The sequence below is a fragment of the Pristis pectinata genome, chromosome 7, assembly GCF_009764475.1.
Source record: "Pristis pectinata isolate sPriPec2 chromosome 7, sPriPec2.1.pri, whole genome shotgun sequence".
Classification (NCBI taxonomy): domain Eukaryota; kingdom Metazoa; phylum Chordata; class Chondrichthyes; order Rhinopristiformes; family Pristidae; genus Pristis; species Pristis pectinata.
Genome location: NC_067411.1, coordinates 71719868 through 71742613, shown reverse-complemented (window position 1 = coordinate 71742613; position 22746 = coordinate 71719868). Strand labels below are relative to the sequence as shown.

The 22746-nt window shown below is 40.1% G+C and overlaps 1 protein-coding gene across 1 annotated transcript in view; it reads left to right on the top strand.

Annotated features, from left to right (window-relative positions):
- Positions 1-10095, top strand: part of ercc6l2 (excision repair cross-complementation group 6-like 2) — a 97438-nt gene extending 87343 nt beyond the window's left edge. The window contains exons 21-22 of the mRNA XM_052019176.1: positions 6769-6839; positions 10000-10095. Of these exons, the coding sequence (XP_051875136.1) occupies positions 6769-6835 (67 nt within the window). The 3' untranslated portion in view covers positions 6836-6839; positions 10000-10095. The remainder of the gene's footprint in view (positions 1-6768; positions 6840-9999) is intronic.
- Positions 10096-22746: the final 12651 nt, after the last annotated feature.

Sequence of the window (22746 nt, the reverse complement as noted above, 5' to 3'; positions counted from 1 at the left end):
CCGTGTTAAAGATGCTATGTAAATGCCAGTCACTTTTTATTACTCAGCCTTGTCTACTACATGTTCTTATTAATATATAATAAATGAGGAGAACATTTAGGTTCTATTTTTGAACCTGCCAATGCAGCTTTGAATGAAGATTTTGCTGCTAGCTCAAAATAGTTGAAAGTGCTCGGATTATGTCATATAAAATTTGATGTTACTTCCTGATGTGGGTTTGTGGTTATAACTGCCTAGTAACTTGGAATTTTTATCAGCCTCATCATTTTCACAAGGCAATCACTGGATTTCATGCGAGGGAAAAGTGACAGAAATTGTCTTTTGGGGCTGATGTGCTATTGTATAAGATTAAATAAGACAATAAGCACATGCATATCCTTACCTGCCTTCACTGCCACTCAGCCAGACCCTGATAAATAAAATTAATCCTGTGAATGTTGGTAGCCAGATAAATGTCCAGAAATCAATATGTTTATTTTTATTTTCTGTGTTTTAATGCAATAGTATGAAAGCATTACTTGGTTTTTATCTTTGTTGCTTTCTCTTTTCCTTATGTAATGTTTTTATTATAGTTATATTCTCTCTTATGTCTTGATCCTACTTCCCTGCTCATCGCCAATTTCAATGACTCCACATCAGTAGCTGGGCCTTGGTCTCTAGAATTAACTCCCTCCTGAAGCCTTTCCTTCTCTCTTCCTCTCCTCCTCAAAGCTGTTCCTTAAAACTATTTTCCGTATATGTTGTCTATATCTCCCGAAGTATCTTGAGGCTTTTTAAAGTTTCTGCAAAAAAAAGGCCACTGACCTCAAATCTATTTGGGATTATTTTCGTCTCATGTCACATAGAGGATATTAGGACATTCGGCATGTCCATCACTAATAGTTTGCAATTATTGTTGACATACTTCCTACCTTAAACCTGTTGCATATTATTTTGAATAACTGCAGGATAGAGCCGCAGACAGTCATAGGAATGGGAAATTAGGCACAACATTTGGAGAAATTATCTTACAAATGTCTGCTTAAGTGATTGTTAAGATTTTTAATTTCTGCACATCAAAGAATTTCTAGTGAGGGCTTTTGAGGCTAGGGAAACGTTATGTGAAGCTTGGCAGTACGTTTTGGATTTGTTAAATATATTAAAGGGCAGCTGCAGCTTCTCATGTTTCTTGTACAGGCATCAGGAACCCTTCAGTTACAATTTTATAGAGCGCTAACAGTTGGGCTGCATTTCTGCTGACCACTGGAATTAATGTAGCTAACCCTTACAAGATGTCCAAGAGTCTCCAGGAGTTAAAGATTAATCTCCTGCAAACTGGTAAAGCAACCTTGAAGAAATGTGGATGAATTAATTTTTTAGAAAGTTTAATTTTAATTTTCTTTGAACAGCTTTGGTGACTACTTTTAGAAAAGAGGAAAATTGAGTGGATGATGTTGTCAGGAGTGGCAAGTGAAGCTTAGAAACCATCAAAAATGTGTCCTGCCGAGCTAGGAATCCTATTTTAAATTGGTCAACTCAACTTCATTATACTGAGCCCAGTTTTATTAAAAGGAAGAGACTTGTTTAAGTATTACATTTGTGCATAAAGAACATCAAAAGGCAGTGAATAAGAACTTAGTGAGAAAAGATTTTTTTTGCATAAGAAAGAATAGGCACAACTCGAACTGAAGTGGAAAAGGACCAATTAATGCCTGAAATGCATCTCACTTCGTACTGGCTCAGGCAATATTTTGGCATTAGGTCACCAACATTTAATTAATGAGGAGTCTCGACTATTTTGGGATGTCTTACTGAAATCTGATTCCTCTGCAGGAATTTTGATGTTCTGTGGGCTCCTGGTCAGGGATGCACTTAAAGCCCACAAGCACTAAAAGGTATTTTTAAAGAAAAAGGCCTATAACAAACTTCTACACTTTGTCTTTTTATGTGCATCAATATTTTATGATGAGCAATTAGATTGCTAGGCATAAAAGTAGTATGATACTTAGTTTCATGATCCATTATTCTATCTCTGACAATGATCCTTAATAAATAACATGTGCCAGTCTAGATTGTGCACTCCACTCCTGGAATGAAGTTTGAGATCACTACCTTCTGACTCAGAGGTGAGAGTGCAAATCCATCAGGATATCCCAGTAATGTTCCTGGTTCTAGCCTGGAAGGAGCCTGAAGCATAATGACTGAAACCATGTATTTCATTAGGGTCCTGTAACCCTCTGTAGTCTTTCCCTGCACTAGCCCCTCCTCTTCCATTAAACCACTGATGACATCCTGTATCATGGGCTTTTACGACTGACTCAGCTTTCATTCTGATCCATCAGATCGCAGCAACTAGTTTGATTTATATCCTGCAAAGTTAGCTAGTGCCAAATTGAAGTTGAGAAGTAATGATATGACAATTCTGATTTTTTTTTTCAGCGTCCATAAACAAGGCATGAACTTTGCAAAGAATCTAGAAATCATTTTCTTAGTTATTCTAAAAAGTGGAGATCCTTTGCAGGCCAAGCAGTAGGAGTCTTTATTAACTTTGGAGAAAATGGGAACAATTTTAGCCTAACTTGTGCATCTGGTAAGGTCAGGTGTAATGTTGGTTTTAAACCCAATATATTTTTATTCTCATGCAATGCCTACTAAGTGTAGTTTTGGGTGTATGCCAAATGGGCTCCTGACCAATCCCATAGGAGTCTTGGCTGGTTGATAGGTTTACAATTACCTCTTGACAATTCTTGCATTTGACACATAATCACTAGAGCTGTTGAAATCCACTAATTAGCTAATAGTGGATTAGTCAATTATATAGTAGATCTCTATATGAATAATAGTGGATCAGTAGATTAATACTGAATAGCTGAGTATACTTATTCATCTAACCAGGAGCTTAAAATGAAGTGACCTTAATTCACACCATTTGTGGTGACAGTAAGGGAGGGATGGGAGAGTTTGTGCCAGTCATTGGTGTGTTACTGACCCCCAGCCCCTCCAACCTTCACTCTTGACTTCCCTGATGCATGTGATAGAGCTAAGTATTAAATGTTAGGTAGAAATTCTGATTGATAGAGTTTGTGGCAAAATAAGTAAAAGAAGTGTATCATGTAGAACATCGTGTGAGGCTATTGATGCAGATGTTGGAAGGGATAATGTATTACTGACCTGGGCCACACATATGAAGTCAATAAACTGGCAGTGTTACAACCAGGACTTTGGGGCTTTGCTCCTGGCTTTGACCTCAATGGTAACCTCTTACTGTTGGTTGACCTTTAAGGAGTGGGGGTTTCTTGGGTCCCCATGGATGGAGAACCTCTCTCTTTCTCTCCACTTTGTCAATCAAGGTATCAGGGTCAGTGTCTAAAACTTGGATCGCCTGCTCTCACCCCTGTGCAGCCATGACTTTCTCCAAGTTTTTAGGCTGGGTGGCTTCTGGACTGCCTTGGATTGGCCCTCAAACAAGAATCAAATGTCTCTTCACATCAACAGCAGATCAAGCAGGGAGGCCTGTACATAGACAGGAGATTGGATATAGAATGAGGTATATGGGGATAAGCACCCAATGCACATGATCCACGTCTGAAAGAACATTCTGAACAAGACTGATTGCAAGGTAACTTTACCTCACAGACAAAAAAAACATTTAAAGATTAAAAGTTGGGCTGGTATTCAGTTCAAACTGTGAAGGCTTGAATAATTTTCTTGCCTGTTGACAGGTTTCAGCATGATAATTTGCTGAACGAGTGAATCCCTAAAACATTGAAGCAACCTGCTTTGTTATATTAACATGTTTTAGCATGACATGCCTCTCTTATTGAGCTTAAAACATAAAAGAACAAATGTGATTTCTGTGAACTGGTCTGTACAGCCTTTTTTAAACAAAAAAGTGTTCTTTGTGGTGGGTCTGGATCTCACTGAAAATTGTGCAATGTTATTCCATACATCGGGCAATAATGTAGGCAGCTGATTTTGGCTTTTTGATAAGAATTGTTCAGGCTCCAGTGCCAGAAAAAACAGTGGACTGCAAATCTGGTTCTTGGTTGTTTGTGCTGGGCTGCTGGGCTTCAACGCGGGAATAACACAAACTGGCATCATTGCTTATCTTCATCCAATTAAGAAAATGCCAAAGTTAATTAAATTGGTTCAAGAGTTTTAAGTGACGTAGGTTATGATAGGGTAAATTGTGGTGAGTTTTTAAAGTAGAGGAAAGCATATAGAGAGGTAAGCCATTAAGTTTGCTTGGGTTTGAAGTTTTAGTGCATTTCATTGGATGCTTCCACAGAAGGTAACAATTGAGTGGTGAATGTTGCTTAGTGCTGGCCACCTGTCAATGCTCCACAGAAGCATTTAAGTTCTTTAAGCATTTAACATTGCTGAATTTGCACATTCATAACCTGAAGCCTCAAAAGGAAAGCAAATTACCACACTGCCTTACAATGTGACCTAGTAACATTGAGAAATGGCAAGAGGATTCACCAGATCAGCCTTCACAAAGAATTCTTGCTTTTGGGTGCTATCTCCAACAAGACAAGTGATGATTTTTTTTTCTCATGTACTTCCTTTTCATACAATTAAACATGACATTTTGTTTATTTTCAGCTAGTTTTTTAAACATTTTTTTTTGGGAGCCATTATATGCACAGCATTATTCTGCTTGAGGTTGCTCGTGTTAACCACAGTGTAAAAGAATAACCGTCTTCCAAGACTTTTCCAGTGTACTTTTTTTTTGTCTAGTTGCAATGGAGTGGGGATGCCTTATAAAGGAACCCTGCTCAAATTGAAGGTAAATGATCAAATTCATTGAAATCAATTTTCTGATCATTATCAACAACTTGTTTGTAGTGACAAGCTGAGTGCAAATGATTGCTGATTTCCTATTTCACCAGAGTGAACACATTTCAAAACGTATTGATTGTAAAAATTTTATGGTGATGATAGGTACAATTCTATGTGAGCCCCAGCATTGTCTTCCACTTGTATTTCCCTGATTCTGCAAGATACGTTTTCACCATTAAGTCTTAATCAAGAGGCTCACTGCTGCTTGCCTCATGCTTTGTTGACCTGAAACTTATTGATTGAGTTGGGGTTGTCTATGATGCAAAGTCATCTGGCCTTCAGCTTGAACAAACTGTTGTGGGAGTAAACTGCTAATCAAAAAACTAGTTTCAAATGATTTTACATGCTTCGTTTAAGGACAGAAAAATTTTAAACAAGTTATTCTACAATTTTTTCCAACCATCAAAACAGTGGCAATAATAAAACATCATATTGCCTTGCCCACATTTCCTGATCAGCAATGGGAGGAAAAAAATGCACATTTTTTCACAAACAATTTTCTCACTCTCTTGAACTTCACTCATTAATCTATTAACCAGATGGTTCTGTAAATATTGGAATCACTTCAGCAAACCTGACCTCACCCTATAGAGATATTACCTTTGTCCTATCCACACCTCCCTCAACCCCTCTGCAATTTAAAACTAACTTGTTTGCTGCTTTCTCGGTGCAAATGAAGGGCCTTCATTCGGAAGCATTAACTCTATTTCTCTTTCAACAGATCCTGCCTTACCTGCTGTATGTTTCTAGCATTTTCTGTTTTCAGTTCAGATTTTCCAACATATACAGTTTTTTCTTGATTTTCAAGAACGATGGGGCTTCAGTTTAACATTGTTTTAAAAAGATGACACCCCGGACAGTGCAACTCTCCCTAAGTGCTGCATTGAAGTACTAGCCAAGTTTACGTGATCACAGTTGCCAAGGTTTTGTGATAAGGTTTAATCCTATGGCTTTCTGACTTGGGCAAGGTTACTGTCAATGAGTGAGGCAATTGTTTTTCAATAATGCATGCTTCAAATATAATGGGAGCATCAGCTAGTGAAATCTAAATGGAAAATTCTTAAATTTTTTTCAAATATGCAAAGCAAATTTAGTTGTTGCTTGTTACCTGCTCTTTTACCTCACTGTAAAAAGGCTGTAGGTAGAAGAACAAACTCTGGGATTTGAGCATTTATTTAGGCCTGACCATACCCACACCTATTGCAATCTAACTGGGATCTGTCGGTTCCCAGAAAGTGCTGATCCTCTGAAACCTCACAATGTGCCTGCTCGGGTAAAAGGTAAAAATCCATGGGACTATTCAAAGAATAGCAGGGAATTCTACTATTAACATTCTTCTCTCAACCAACATGGCCAAAAATAAGGCAACTGGTCATTCATTTCATTGTTGTTTATGGGACCTTCCTTGTGCATAAAATAGATGCTGCATTTTCCACAGAAACAGGGACTGCACTTCACAGATTATTTGTATATAAATTTCATTTGCTTTATATTGTTCTGTGCATATAATGAACCCTTCATAATTGCAAGTTTTCTCATCCTTTTAGAAACTTGTAAAATGAATCAAAAATGGTTTCAAAGATTTTTATTCACTTTTAATAAAATGCCAAGAATATAAGTTTGTAAATTACAAATAATAGAATGAATATTTTATTATTTATCGGTATACTTTCTTCTATTTGTTAAGATAAATGATATCCCTTCATGAGATGCAGTCAGCCTCGATTTTAATACTTTGTATCTGCTTAGTTTAGTTACTGTGCCAAAAATATTTTACAATGATTTATTGTACTAATATGGAAGGAAATTATTGAAAAATTTGTAATTTTTAATGCATACCTAAGGGAACCGTTCTTGATACATAATATATTTGACTGAAGAAAAGAATGGCTAATTCTTTTCCCCAGATTTTGTCATAGTTGTAAATATTTTCTTTCTGCCTCTTAGGTATCCCTATGGTATGGATGATTCCACAACTGGCCTACTCCCAGGATGCCACCAGCACCATTCCTGAAATGGTACGTATGAAGTGAAAATGCAGGCTTTTAACTTCATTCCTCTGACTATGAGGGTAGGCTTCACCTCTGAGTGGGCAGTCATGTTTTTAGCAGGAATGGCCCTCTGAAAGTAATTGATGTTTTTTAGTGAGATTTTTATGAACTTGTGTAATGGTATGTCAGCCAGTTTCAGCCTTCTATCTATACTAACCTTGATCAAGTCACTTGATCTTCCCTTGGTAAGATGGTCATTTTTGCCCTTCCCTGTTCCATAAGCTTGAGGTGGGGAAGTTGGAAACAGTGACAAACTTTAGTAAATGTCAAGCTATTCTGTATTTTTATAAATTCATTTTCTGTACAGGGACTTCCTAATTTCTCACTTCTTACTCTTAAATTACTTTGGTCAATTTGTTGAAGATGTTGTTACAGTGCTATTAAATAAGAAGTTCCAATTTTTTGACCAATTGTTGATTAAGATAAGGTATCTTTATTAGTCACATGTACATAGAAACACACAGTGAAAAACATCTTTTGCATAGTGTTCTGGGGGCAGCCCGCAAGTGTCACCACGTTTCTGGCGCCAACATAGCGTGCCCACAACTTCCTAACCTGTACGTCTTTGGAATGTGGGAGGAAACTGTAGCACCCGGAGGAAACCCACGCAGACACGGGGAGAACGTAGAAACTCCTTACAGACAGCGACTGTAATTGAACCCAGGTCACTGGCACTGTAAAGCGTTATGCTAATTGCTACACTACTGTGCCTGCCCATGATATACATCTGAGTTGGAATGGTGTGTGAGGAAAATTTGGAAGTGAACTTGGAGAGGAGATAATTTGGATATGGTGGTGTTCCCATGTGTCTGCTGTCCTTGCTTATGGGTTTGTAAGGTTCCATCAAAAAAAGCTTTGGCAAGTCATTGCTTTGCATCATGTGCATCGTACTTACCATAGCCTCTGTGCTCTGGTAGTGGAGGGAATGGATGTTTAGTGTAGAGGAATGGAATTGCCAATTGAAGAGAATGTTACGGAACACCCAACATGGAGAGTAACTAGCGTTCCATCTGCCATTCACTATTTTCTCCAATTAATCATTAAAAATTTCCACATAGTATCTTAGTACTTTGGTCATAATATTTCATGTGAAGTAATTAGGGTTACCTTAATTTTTTTGACCATTGATTATTATTTTTAATTTTAGAATTTATGAAAATAGTTAAAATTGATGTTGTGAATTTCACAATCAAAGATTTTGATCTCTTTCATAATCACAGTGAATGAGATCAAAAGCACAATTAATAAATGGAACAGAGTCCATTTTTAGAGTCATAGTGTCATACGGTGCAGAACTGGGCCCTTCTGCCCAACACTAATCCCATTTTCCTGCATTAGGTCTGTATCCTTCTATGCCTTGCCTGTAAAATGTCTCTTAAATGTAATTATTGTATCTAATTCCACCTTCTCATCTTGCAGCAAATTCCAGATATCAACCATTACCTATGTGAAAACAAAACCTTTCCCTTTGAATCCCCTTTAAAACTCCTTCCTCTCACCTTAAATCTATGCTTGTTTTTGACACTTCTACCAGGGGAAAAAGATTATGATGACCTACCCTATCTATGCCTCTTGTAAATTTTTATACCTCTATCAGGCTACCCCTTGGGCGTCTTTGCTCCAGGGAAAATAAGCCTATCCAGTCTTTCCGCAATTTTCTCCAGTAATTTCCCTACTACTGATACAAGGCTTACTGGCCTGTAGTTACCTGGCTTATTCCTGCTGCCCTTCTTAAATAAAGGAACCACATTGGCTATCCCCCCATCTTCTGGTATCTCACCTGTGGCTAACCAAGATGCAAAAATCTCTATTAGGGCCCCAGCGACCTCCTCTCTTGCTTCCCATCGAATCCTGGGATATATATCATCTGGCCCTGGTATTTATCAATCTTTGTGCGTTCCATAACATCTAACACCTTTCCCTTCTTAATATTAACATGGTCCAGACTATCAACATGCTCTTCCACATCCTTGTCCTTGGTGAATACAGATGAGAAGTATTAATTTTGGGTCTTGTCCACATCCCTGGCTCCACACACAGATTATCCCTTTAGTCCCTAAGGGGACCCACTCTTTCCTTGGCTACCCTCCTGCTCCTTACATACACTTGCAGAATGTCGTTGATTCTCCTTAATCTTACTTGCCAAGAATATTTCATGACCCTTGTTTGCCCTCCTAATTCGTTTGTTAACTTCACCACAACACCTTCTGTATTCCTCAAAAGATGGAGTGAATTTCAATGGCCAATACATGTCATGCACTTTTTTTTTGATCAAACCTTCAATAACCTGTGTCATCCTAATCACACCATCTATGCCTTTCATCCTTTCCAGAACATGCTGTCCCGAACTCTTACTCTCTATTTAAAAGACTCTCACATGTCTGATGTTGTCTTACCTGCAAGAATCTGCTCCCAATCTACTTTTGCCAGGACCTCTTATATTATTGAAATCAGTCTTCTCCCTATTTAGGACCTTAACTTGAGGACTGCCTATCCATAACTACCTTGAACCTTGGTGAATTATAGTCTCTATTCCCAAAATGTTCCCCCATATCTTCCACCACCTGCCCAGTTTCATTCCCTAAGATAAGGCTGAGTGCTGCCCTGTCTCTAGTAGGACAATATACATTTCTCTCACAAAACTATCTTGGGTGCACTTAACAAATTCCTCCCCATCTAAGCCTCTTGCGCTAAGGTAATCTCAGTCAATATTGGGGAAGTTAAAATCCCCACTCCTGTAACCCTATTGCTTTTACATCTTTCTACGATTTGCTTACATATTGTTTCCTCTGATTCCTGCTAATTATTGGGAAGCTATTAATGTAATCCCAGCAAAGTGGTCACCTCTCTCTTATTGCTAAGTTCTATCCAAGTGACCTCATTGAATGATTCCTCCAAGATATCATAAGTACTACCATGATGTTCTCCCTAATCAGTAGTGCAACCTCCCCCACCCCCAGCCCCATCAACCCCTGTCCCTCCCCTCCGCACCTTTTGCATCCCCCTCTTTCTTTCAGAAAGAAAGTACTTCAAAATATGGCTCTATTTTAAAACCAAAGTAAATGTGACTCCTTTTAATTGTGTAAAACTTGACAGATTTTCATTTAAGCTTAATCTGATCTTCCAGCAACCTGGGTGGCCTAAAGCGTTGGCTCAGCGACCAGAAGAGCAAGGAAGCAGACAAATCTTCACGGTAATTTAAATTAGTACAAATAATATGACTTTAGCATTTAAATGAAGCCCCAGTCATCCTGAAAGCCTGTTTTGCTTACGTCTGTTAAAGAGAAGCCAAATTCTTTCTTTGCCCTGCACTTCTTTATTTAGTTTGTCTTGTAACTCATTCAGAGCCAGTCTGTGTGTTCCATCGTACATGGTGGAATAGCTCAAGAATGAGCAACATCTTTTCCAAGCCTCTAATTTCAAGCTTAGCTGTCATTTGGAATCTACAAACAGTGAGAAAGGCTGGGAAAACAATCAAAAGGCAAAACAAAAACCTGCCAATACTGGAAGTCAGAAATAAAAACCAAAAGTGCTTGAAGTACTCAGCAACTCCAAGAATGTCTCAGGCTCTGCCGCCACACTGATCCCCTGTCAAAATGGCTTCAGCCTTCAGCTCCCTGAGGTGGAATGGAGACCCAATCGCTGGGCATTGAGGGGAAACCTATTTTAGAAGGTGCACATGAGATGACACTGAAGGGGAAAGGACCAGGTCCAACCCTAATGGAATGAGGAGGAAATGCTTTGAAGAACTTGCCTATGCAGTATTTGATTTGTGATGCACCATTTGAATGTGGCCTTCCTCCAGATTTATTGCAAAATAGATGCATGTCTGGGTGCTACTCAATGAATTTTGCCATCTCATTTCGGGCAAATGAAAAAACCACCTGACAGGTTAAGGTTTGGAAAATGCAGTGTTCAGTTTCTGTTTGGTACAGAGACTGAGCATGGCTTCTAAGAAGCTTGACTTCCATGTTAGCCTTCACCTGAAAAGCTGACCGCAATCTGCATTTCTGCAGCTTTTCCAATTCTCTCAGCTGCCACCATATAAAAAATGTTGCTTCTGCTAATGCTTCAGAAAATCAAAGAAACAAATTGTTGTACTTAAAAAGTTTTAGCCTGTCATTCATTCCCACTTTCATTTTAAGAAAATAACATCAATCAAGCAAAAAAACACTGTGTGTGTGCGTGTGTGGTCTCCATTCTTTTTATGGAATACACCCACCTGAGCACTGTCCAAACTAGATCTGTGCTTGGATTAAGGGGAACAGAAGCTGTTATGCAAACAGACACAGGCAGTTGCATAATGTTTAATGGATTTTAAGTGTTCTGTAGTCATCCTTTATGCTCCATTATTTGCTAACTAAATAAGCTAAGCCCGTTCAACCAGCCAGACCTCCAAGAGCAAAGGACGTCTTGAAAAGAAAATAGCAGTACCAGGAAACAAACTGTGCACAGTAAAATATGCATTGCCATTCAGTTGTGGGAGTCTGGAAATGCTTTAAGCATTCTTTCATTGCAGCAGTGCAAGACTGTCATGTTCTTGGCTCTCTACTGGCCTCCAGAGGAAACACGACAGAAATGTTGGTCACAGTGAGGTACAAAGTGATGGCCTGGATTCTGCAGGGAAATTCTGGCAGTTCCACCCGCAACTGCTGGCAATTCCCTGCATAAGTACAATCGTTTGCACTTATGGGAGTATTCTATAGGCCCCCCGATAGCAGCAGGGATACTGAGGAGCAGATTGGGAGGCAGATTTTGGAAAGATGCAAGAATAACAGGGTTGTTATCATGGGAGACTTCAACTTCCCGAATATTGATTGGCACCTGCTTAGGGCCAAAGGTTTAGACAGGGCAGAGTTTAAGTGTGTCCAGGACGGATTCCTGTCACAGTATGTTGACAGGCCGACTAGAGGGAATTCCATATTAGATCTAGTGTTAGGTAATGAACCGGGTCAGGTGACAGATCTCTCAGTGGGTGAGCATTTGGGGGACAGTGACCACTGCTCCCTAACCTTTACCATTGTCATGGACAAGGATAGGAGCAAAGAGGAGGGGAAGATATTTAATTGAGGAAGGGCAAATGATGAGGCTATAAGGCCAGAACTTGAGAGTGTAAATTGGGATGACATTTTTGAAGGGAAATGTACTATGGAGGTGTGGTCATTGTTCAGGGATCTCTTGCAGGATGTTAGGGATAAATTTGTCCTGGTGAGGCAGAGAAAGAATGGCAGGGTGAAGGAACCATGGGAGAGGTGGAACAACTAGTTAGGAAGAAGAAGGCAGCATACATAAGGTGTAAGCAGCAAGGATCAGTTAGGGCTCATGAGGAATACAGGGTAACAAGGAAGGAACTTAAGAAGGGGTTGAGGAGAGCAAGAAGGGGACATGAAAAGGCTTTGGCAAGTAGGATTAAGGAGAATCCCAAGGCTTTTCTCACATACGTGAAGAGCAGAAGGATGGCTAGAGTAAAGGTAGGACTGATTAGAGACAAAGGTGGGAAGATGTGCCTGGAAGCTGTGGAAGTGGGTGAGGTTCTCAATGAATACTTCTCTTCGGTATTCACCAAAGAGAGGTGCCTTGATGACGCTGAGGACAATGTTGGTAAGGTTAATGTTCTAGAGTATGTAGATATCAAGAGAGAGGATGTGTTGGAGCTGTTAGAAAATATTAGGACAGATAAGTCCCCGGGTCCTGACGGAATATTCCCCAGGCTACTCCGCGAGACAAGGGAGGAGATTGCTGAATCTTTGGCTAGGATCTTTGAGTCCTCGTTGTCCACGGGAATGGTAGTGGAGGATTGGAGGGTGGCAAATGTTGTCCACTTATTCAAAAAAGGTAGTAGGGATAGTCCAGGGAATTACAGACCAGTGAGACTTGCATCTGTGGTGGGCAAGCTGTTGGAAAGGATTCTTAGAGATAGGATCTATGAGCATTTAGGGAATCATGGACTGATTAGGGACAGCCAGCATGGCTTTGTGAAGGGAAGATCATGTCTCACAAGCCTGATAGGGTTCTTTGAGGAGATGACCAGGAAGATTGATGAGGGTAGTACAGTAGATGTGGTCTACATGGATTTTGGTAAGGCATTTGACAAGGTTCCACATGGTAGGCTTCTTCAGAAGGTCAGTGGGCATGGGATCCAGGGATGCTTGGCATTGTGGATTCAGAATTGGCTTGCCTGTAGAAAGCAGAGGGTTGTGGTGGAGGGAGTGCATTCAGATTGGAGGGCTGTGACTAGTGGTGTCCCACAAGGATCGGTTCTGGGACCTCTACTTTTCGTGATATTTATTAATGACTTGGATGAGGGGGTAGAAGGGTGGGTTAGCAAGTTTGCAGATGACACCAAGGTCGGTGGTGTTGTGGATAGTGTGGAGGGCTGTCAAAGCTTACAGAGGGATATTGATAGGATGCAGAGCTGGGCTGACAAGTGGCAGATGGAGTTCAATCCGGAGAGGTGTGAGGTGGTACACTTTGGAAGGACAAACTCCAAGGCAGAGTACAAGGTTAATGGCAGGATTCTGGGTAGTGTGGAGGAGCAGAGGGATCTGGGGGTTCATATCCACAGATCACTGAAAGTTGCCTCACAGGTGGATAGGGTAGTTAAGAAAGCTTATGGGATGTTAGCTTTCATAAGTCGGGGGATCGCGTTTAAGAGCCGTGAAGTAATGATGCAGCTCTACAAAACAATGGTTAGACCACACTTGGAGTACTGTGTCCAGTTCTGGTCGCCTCATTATAGGAAGGATGTGGAAGCATTGGAAAGGGTGCAGAGGAGATGCTGCCTGGACTGGAGAGTATGGATTATGAGGAGAGACTAAGGGAGCTAGGACTTTACTCTTTGGAGAGGAGGATGATGAGGGGAGACATGATAGAGGTATACAAAATATTAAGAGGAATAGAGTAGACAGTCAGTGCCTCTTCCCCAGGGCACCAATGCACAAAATGATAAGATATCTTTATTAGTCACATGTACGTCGAAACTCACAGTGAAAAACATCTTTTTGCGTAGTGTTCTGGGGGCAGCCCGCAAGTGTCGCCATGCTTCCAGCGCCAACGTAGCATGCCCTCAACATCCTAACCTGTACGTCTTTGGAATGTGGGAGGAAACCGGAGCACCCGGAGGAAACCCACGCAGACACTGGGAGAACGTACAAGCTCCTTACAGACAGTGGCAGGAAGAGGGCATGGCTTTAAAGTAATGGGTGGGAAATTCAAAGGAGATATCAGAGGGAGGTTTTTCACCCAGAGAGTGTTTGGTGCATGGAATGTGCTGCCTGGGGTAGTGGTGGAGGCAGATACGTTGGTCAAGTTCAAGAGATTGTTCAATAAGCATACGGAGGAGTTTAAAATAGGGGGATATGTGGGAGGAAGGTGTTAGGTAGTCTTAGGTGTGGTTTAAAGGTTGGCACAACATGGTGGGCCAAAGGGCCTTTATTGTGCTGTATTGTTCTATGGTTTGGGATTTTCACACAAATGTGTGCGGATGAATAGGCCTGAACTTGCTGACAGCTCTTCATGCTGACAGTAGCACAGTATGAAGTCGTGGCGATTCCCCATCTCTCATGGTACAGAATCTGCTCAAACAACCTGTGGCAGATCAGGCCTGCTCTGGGATCAGTAACTTCACTCTTGAATAAGGATGAACAGTTGTGAGGGACCAAGATACACTTTAGTTGGGCTCATACTTTCACCAGTACCAGCTGATTACTTGGGGGTTGTATTGTAAGTAGGGTGTTCTAACTAATGGTGAATGTCAGTTGGGGCTTTGATATCTGCTTTGACTTAAAAACATTCAGCAGGAAGTAGCAGATATTGGAACAATAGTTATGTTTCAGGACCATAAATCCAGTGTGTGATTTTTTTTAAAAGGCAAGTTTGAATGGCAGCCATTTTGATAAACTGGAAGATATTTAATTTATTTTGGTATTCTCCTTGGATTTGTTACTAGGTTTATAGTAATCTGTATTACTATAGAGAGCCCAATTGTAAATATGGCAATCTTTTTCTGTCCCTTTGCAAAAAAATTGCATGGAATTTATAATCCAATCAAGTAATTAGTGCTATGGTGCTGTTTATGCTGTACAAAAGCATCCCCGACCCTCTAAGGTCTAACCCAGCTGATTATCCTTCTATTCCACTCTGTCTTAACACATATTTAGCTTTCCCTTTAGCTAATCACCTCGGTTTTTTGAAGCAGTAACAAATTGAACTATCCATGCGTTTTCTTTGTATAAAGTGAAATAAATTATCTGCAAGAAGATATATTGGCAAAATATATATTGGCAAAAAATATATTGGCAAAAGAAAAGCCACTACATTAAGGAAAATTTCATGTCATCTAAGACAGTGATAATAAATCTGATTCTGAAAGCACTACAGGGATGATTTTAGATTTAGCTCAAACTTGTCAGATTATTGCTGAGCAGCAAAATGCTGACTTTTCTTGGTGGATGTTACAGTAATGGAAGCTCTCACATTAAAATTACAATACTGTGCTTCAATTGAATCTTCAGTATAATGTTGTTTAGTTTTGATATCCCAAGATCTAAGGAAAGAATTCAAGTCATGAATGAGTGCAAAGAATAGCCGTGACTTCATAACGTCATTTGAGCCTAAAAATAATAGATTTATTTAGAAGTTGGATAATGCATGGAGCAGTAAGAACACTAAAGAGTATTTAAATTTGAATCTGTCTAAAAGAGATTAAAATGCCTTTTCTGGACCATATTTCTTGAACAGTTGTATGCTCAGCCATAGTATTGATTGAAACAGTCTTTGAAGACTTTGAGGCCATGACATTTGCAAATCATGTGATTCCTTTTTCAATCAAGTTTTGCAACTGATCCATTTGGGTCTCAACTTAAGGTATTAGGAGAAGCCTCCTGTTTTCCTCCTAGTAAGTAAGGACCTGGCTCTCAATGAAGTTCAAGAAAACTGTGGATCCCACTTTCTATTGCATTCCTTAAGAAGTAACTTTTTGCTTTAATCATAAATTAATTTACAACACCTCTTGTCTCACAGATCAAAAGACATTTAGATGCCCGTTTCTCTTGTGAAGTTTGAAGTTGCGAAAGGCAACTACATTTAAAGTAATTATTTCAAAAGACTATTGCATAAAATACAACATCTTGCTAATTTAATTGGAGGAAGGAAGCCTTTTTAGCTATAGATGGAAAGTTAAAGCCGCAATTACTGAAACTGGCTTAACTGTTGGCATTTGAGTGAGGAGAGAGTATAGAAAGGGGTTCCAGAATATAAAAGACAAGGTTCAAATAGGAACTGCTGTGGAATATTGAAAAAGATGATGATTAAATAAAACCCCACATTTTAAAAAGTCTATGTTGCAGTACTCAATGTTTGGGGGAAATTACCTACTTGAGAAAAGAATTTTGTAGGAATACACTTTGGCTCCAAAGTGGGGGGAAATCAGCAAATTTGAGCATCTTTTTGTCTACATTCCTGCATGTGTTAATGCACCAAAAGAACAGGAAAATTCTTGATCAACGTATGCACACAGATCCCATGCTCAGAGTTACTAGACCCTCCTGGAACAGGACAAACAGGAGAAGAGGGATACATGTAATTAGCAGTGTATGTTTACAGCACTGAGTGCTTTATTGTCCTTGCCATTACAAAAAGGAAATCAGCCATTAATAAATGGCAAAGACTTTCACTAAAAAACATAAAGCAGGAAATAGCAGGTATTATAACTCAGTGGTTTTGTTACTGAACTATAAACCCCGTGTATAGATTGTTTTGGGGAAGCTGAGTTCAAATGGCAGTTTAGGAATTTGAATTCATTTAAAAAAGCCTCAATAAGAAAGCCAGCCTCACCCAGGCTGGTTTATACACAACCACAGTCCCACAGCACCAGTAAGCTGTCATCTGAAGTGGCCTGACAAACATTTAAATGCTTGAAGCAGTCTGAGAAATATACTCAGGGCTTGAAAATTAATATAGGTCTTGTTAGTGATGCTGACATCCCAAGAATGAAAAAGTATGCCCTTCCAGGATACATGAAGTCACTTTCTAATTATGACAATCTTTTTTTCAGGCAGTCTTTTGGGATTGAGGATGACTTGCTTCTGCTCCAGTGTTTTAGATTCTGAGATGACTCATAAGGCCAATGTGGGATCTGTAGACTTTTCCTCAGGTGGGGCAGGACGAGACTGATAGGGCGGGCAGCTGTCTAGTTTTGAGCAGGTGCCCAGATGCATGGCCTCGAGGCTCTCGATCCTGAATGCTCCTCCCCCACTTTGATTAATCATGAGCCAGATGTTCACAGGAGTCAGTGGGGATATTACAGTTCTTCAAGGAAGCTTTGAACACATTCTTGAGACTCTTCTTCCGTCTGCCTGGTAATCTCCTCACAAGGTGGAGCTCTGAATAGATTATCTGTGTTTGGGATTCTGCTGTCAGGTTTATGAACAGTATGGTCTATCCAACATAGCTGACTGAGAGTAACGAGGGCCTCAATGCTGGGGATTTTGGCCTAGGAGAGGAGATTGACATTGGTTTGCTTCTCCTTCCAATGAATTTTGGAGGATTTTGCAGAGACCTTGGTGGTACTTTTCCTGTGCCTTAGGATGCCTCCTGTAAGTATTCCGGCTCTCAGAAGAATATAGAAGGGCTGTGATCATTGCTGCCTGGTAGACCATGAATTTTGTGCCAGGTCTTAAGGTATTTGTTATAAGATGCCCTTTTCCCCCAATCAACTAAGATGCTAGTGATTTGAAGGCAGTGTTGAATTTCACTGAGAGTTGATTTCTGAGATATGCAAGTGGTCCATGTTTTCCAGGGTCTCACTGTCAATCTTTATTGTTGCAGGCAATGTGGTGCATTGGGAGCAGGTGGGTAGAAGGTTATTGGTGAACCAGCTGCTCATGAGTTGTATGTGTCCAGCCCCTGGATATTTTCCCATTTCCTTCAGCGGTTTTGTGCTAGTGCTGGGACTAGGTTGTTGTCCACTTCAGAGACCAAAATGCAAAATTTGCTTATTACAAACCTGGCTCTGAGGCAGGCATGGTACCCAGGTTCAATTCCGGCCACTGTCTGCAAGGAGTTTGTACGTTCTCCCTGTGACTGTGTGGGTTTCCTCCAGATGCTCTGGTTTCCTCCCACACTCCAGAGATGTACGGGTTAGGAAGTTGTGGGCATCCTATGTTGGCGCTGGAAGCATGGCGACACCTGTGGGCTGCCCCCAGAACACGCTATGCAAAAGATGCATTTCACTGTGTATTTCGATGTACATGTGACTAATAAAGTTATCTTATCTTAAGATGATGTTCAGTGTTGTGATAAGCTTTACATGATGGGGAAATCAACTTTAAATCTGATCATAATAAAGAGAGCTGCAAAAAGACATTTTAAGGCCACATCTAACAGAAACGCATTGACCATTTTAAAATAACAGAAGAAATAGAGAGGAGATGAAAAACATTTTCATCCAAAGGTTGATGGTGTCTGGAACTCTGCCTGAAAAATTGGAGAAACTGGAAATCCTCATCACATTTAATAAGTACCTGCGTGAGCAAATGTTCTCCTTCAATCTACAGTGCCAGAGATCAAAAGGTGGGAAACAGGATTTGTCCGAATATCCCTTCTTCAGCCAGCATTGAGACAAGGGGTCTTTTGTGCCATAAGCTTCTATGATTCTATGAAAGGAAGTGGTGTTTGTTGTGAATTCCTATTTGTGTTGACTCAGCTGATGAAAATGAGGATTAATTCTGGATGAGGAGGAAAGTAAAGGAACCAAGACCTTTTGGTACCCATGAAGGATTGGTCAAAAGTACCTCGGGTGAGGGCTGTGCTCTTCTTCAGACAGAATAGCCAATCACCACTACTGCTAAGGCTCACACATGAACAATAGCTGCAGTGTGACAGTGGGCAAGTGGCATGTGCACCTTAACAAGGATTTTACATCTTCACTAGAAGACAAGGAATCAGTGAAGAAGGGTCATTGATTTATAAATGATCACTGAATGCATGTGGTGAGAAGTTTGGAGAAAGTTACATGCACGGAGATTTGGTAGAGCTCAGAATGGTTTGCCTTGAGGAATGGCAAAGAGAATAATTGTAGCATCGTTAGTAGAACATTTGAAGCAGAGGAAGATCCATCTCAATGACTAGAGCAGGGCCATCGAAATGAAAAATGCATATTTTCTTTCATTTATTCATACTGATATTTCCCCATAATATAGAAAGAGACCTTTCAGCCCATCGAGTGTCTGCCAGCTGTCAGAGTAATCCCATTCCCCCGCTTGTAACTTGTTCTCGAACACATGCCATCAACTTTGCCCCAATTCTCCTTGGGGCAATTTATAGTAGCTAATGCAGCTAACAACCAGCACTTCTTTGGGATGTGGGAGTTAAACTGAGCATGTGGAGAAAACACACACAGTCACAGGGAAAGCATTGCAAACTACACACAATGCAACTGGAGGTCAGAATCAAACCTCAGTCACCAGAGCTGTGGGGCAGCTGCACTACCTGCTGTGCCACTGTGCCATCCTGCAATGAACACTTTTAAGATGAGATAAGATATCTTTATTAGTCACACGTACATCGAAATACACAGTGAAATGCATCTTTTGCGTAGAGTGTTCTGGGGGCAGCTGCACTTCCGGCGCCAACATAGCATGCCTAACCCTTACGTCTTTGAAATGTGGGAGGAAACTGGAGCACCTGGAGGAAACTCACGGAGAACGTACAAACTCCTTAGAGACAGGAACCAGAATTGAACCTAGGTTGCCTGTGCTGTAATAGAGTCACGCTAACCGCTACACTACCATGCCTGCCTAAAGTCACGTTCTCTGACCGGGAATCGAACCCAGGCCACGATGGTGAGAGCGCCAATTTTATTATTTAGAAAAATATTGTCAGTAGTTGAAGGTCATGTGATGGGATCTCCTAGCATGTGTCCAACCATGAAGGAGACAGTCTACCTTCAAGACACAACCTCTTTATAAGGGGCTGATCCAAATTTTTGTAACCTAGCATGATTCCTCATCGGGTGTCTTAATAACTGCAACAGCATAACAATGTGTTTTTGTTGTGCAGCAAAATGGCCCACAACACATCACAAGAATATTATCAAACAAAATTCATCAAAACTGGTCTTGACTGTTAGTGGATTAGGTGGAACAGCAACTGGACTGATTTCCATCACAGGCAATATAGCCATTGATTTATGCAGTGGAGCTTCCCAGGTCATGTAGGCTGTGAACTCTGTCATAGAGAGAAAGAAGTGATCACTGGAACTAATACATCTCCAAGATAAAAAGTGGAACTGTACTATGATATACTAAACCCCGTTGGAAACTCTTAAAAACAATATTGCTCATAATATTTGTGTGCAACCTATTCACTGTGTCTCATTGCAAGATTTCTGATTTATTTGCAAGCATTTTTAAAAGGAGAAAAGAGTCCATGAATGTGCTAGATAATCAGGAAGAGGATAACCAGAACATCAGTAGGCTTTTTTTTATATATACTCATTCAAGAGATATGGGCTTCGCAGGCTGAGCCAGCATCTAATTGCCCATCCCTAATTGCCCTTGAGAAGGTGGTAGTGAGCTGCCTTCTTGAACCACCGCAGTCCATGAGTTGTGAATATACCCACAATGCTGTTGACGAGGGAGTTCCAGGAATTTGACTTGGCGATGGTGAAGGAATAGCAACGTACTTCCAAGTCAGGATGGTGTGTGGCTTGGGCAACTTCCAGGTGATGGTGCTTTTGCTGCCCTTGTCCTGCTAGTGGGTAGAGGTCATGGGTTTGGAAGGTGCTGTTTAAGGAGCCTTGATGAGTTGCTGCAGTGCATCCTGTAGACGGTACAAACTGCTGCTACTGCGTGTCGATGGTGGAGTGAGTGAATGGTTGTGGATGGGGTGCCTATCAAGTGAGCTGCTATGTCTTGCATGGTGTCGAGCTTCTTAAGTATTGGGGTTTCACATATTTGCTCCAGAGAACTCATTATTCTTTGAACCAACGAAATTCTAATACAACTGTTGGTATCAATGTAGCAAACATTATATTTCAATTTTGTGTGGTGATTCTGATGAATATTACACTATAGGGTTTCAGGGTCAAGTCTTTTCCCTTAATATATTTCTTTTAATGTAAGACTCTAATCAAGTTCATAAAAATCAGTAGTTATTCTTTGCTCAGTGTGTATGCATTTAATTTTCTTTGCTTGGAGCTAATCTCTGGAGACTGCACACAAAAGAGATTGACAGAAGTTCATCAGTTGCAGTCTTTGTATCTTCTTTCATTTAATATCCCTCCCAAGCAGCATTGTGTGAAAAACTGAGTATGGAGCAACCAAATAAATCACACATGAGCAATGTTGGCATATCTAGAATCATACTCACAGTAAGAAGTGGTAAAGAGAAATTGAAAACCACAAGAAATGACTTGGAAGTTAAAACAGCAATAGTTAATAAAAATCAAGTCATATTTGTTTATAAAAAGAAATAGCAGATGCTGGAAATCTAAAACAAAAATAGACAATGCTATAAATAAACAATGAGATGGATGTGAAAGTCAAATGACAGGCAAACAATTCAGATGAGGCCACAAAACTATTCAAAAAGATGTTTGTATTTTCTTTGACAGCATACTAATGAATCTGCTATGGTTTGTCAGTAGTTTCCATAGATTATTTATTTTTAAATATGTAAATTTATTGAGCACTGCTGTGGAGTATCTCAGTTCCAACTAACTTCACACATTTCCAGGTTAATTGAAATGTTAATCACATCTGTCTTTGCAGATGGACAGCCTGTAGGATGGTGAGTTGGAATATGCACTGCCACGCTCACATTTAGCCACATGGAAAGTAGCAACAGCAGCTGAATCCTTCTTTACTTTCTACCAATCTTGGCACACGAATGTTAAGCAACGTAAGTATTTCAGGCATGCAATGCCACAATCAAGCAATTACTGATATGGGTTGATGCACGTCAAAAAGGAAGCGAAAAGTATACATTTTCATAGTGACAATCCTGGCTTCAGAACACTCCAACGTCCTTTAGTGCAAATCTACCAAGCTGGCAGACCCTATCCTACTATAATGGCAATTTTCCATTCACTGAGACATTTCCCTCAGTCCCTTTAAGAGAAGTTCCTAATTCAGTGCTAAAGTAATCCAAAATTGCAGCTGCCACTGCAACTGGAGTTAAGAATAGCAGACATAAATATAAATAACAGTGATTTGGGAGTTGGTGCCTGGCGTCCTCCTCATTTAGAGATCTGTATAATTAAAAGCACTCTTGAGTCGTTACATACAAATCTCACAACTGTCTCACCTTGCTTGACAAAAATAATTATTCCCACAAAAAGTAATTTCTTAAAATAAAAAGAACTCTAATGATCCTGGTGGTCAATACCAGGCATGTATTCTACTGTAGAAAAGAAAAAGCAGTTTTATTTAATGTGCGTCAGGTATATTTTAGCACTGACTGTTGGGACAATCCACATAGTTGACATATTGAAATAGTAATTGTAGTGATGATATCATTCCAAGTAATGATGCATGATCTCACATTGCTCTTTCCCTATAAGAAAGAAAAACATGTCAGCATGAAGTCATTGTCCTCTTAAGGAAAACTGCACCTTTATTCATGATTTTTGTTTGAGTATAGTTTGGTTTCTTGACTTTAGGTAATTAATAAAAAAAAATTAACCATTTTAAATAGTGCTATTGAAACACATTGATTGCCATGCTGCGGGTGGAGATATAGCATGAAAGACCTCACGTGTAAACTGTGTGTGAAGAGTCTGTGTGTTTCAGCTTTGCCCACACAGTGTGAAGTCACTGCAGCATTATATGGACCTCACTTGGGTTTGGCACTGGTCCAGCCTGTAAATTAATCT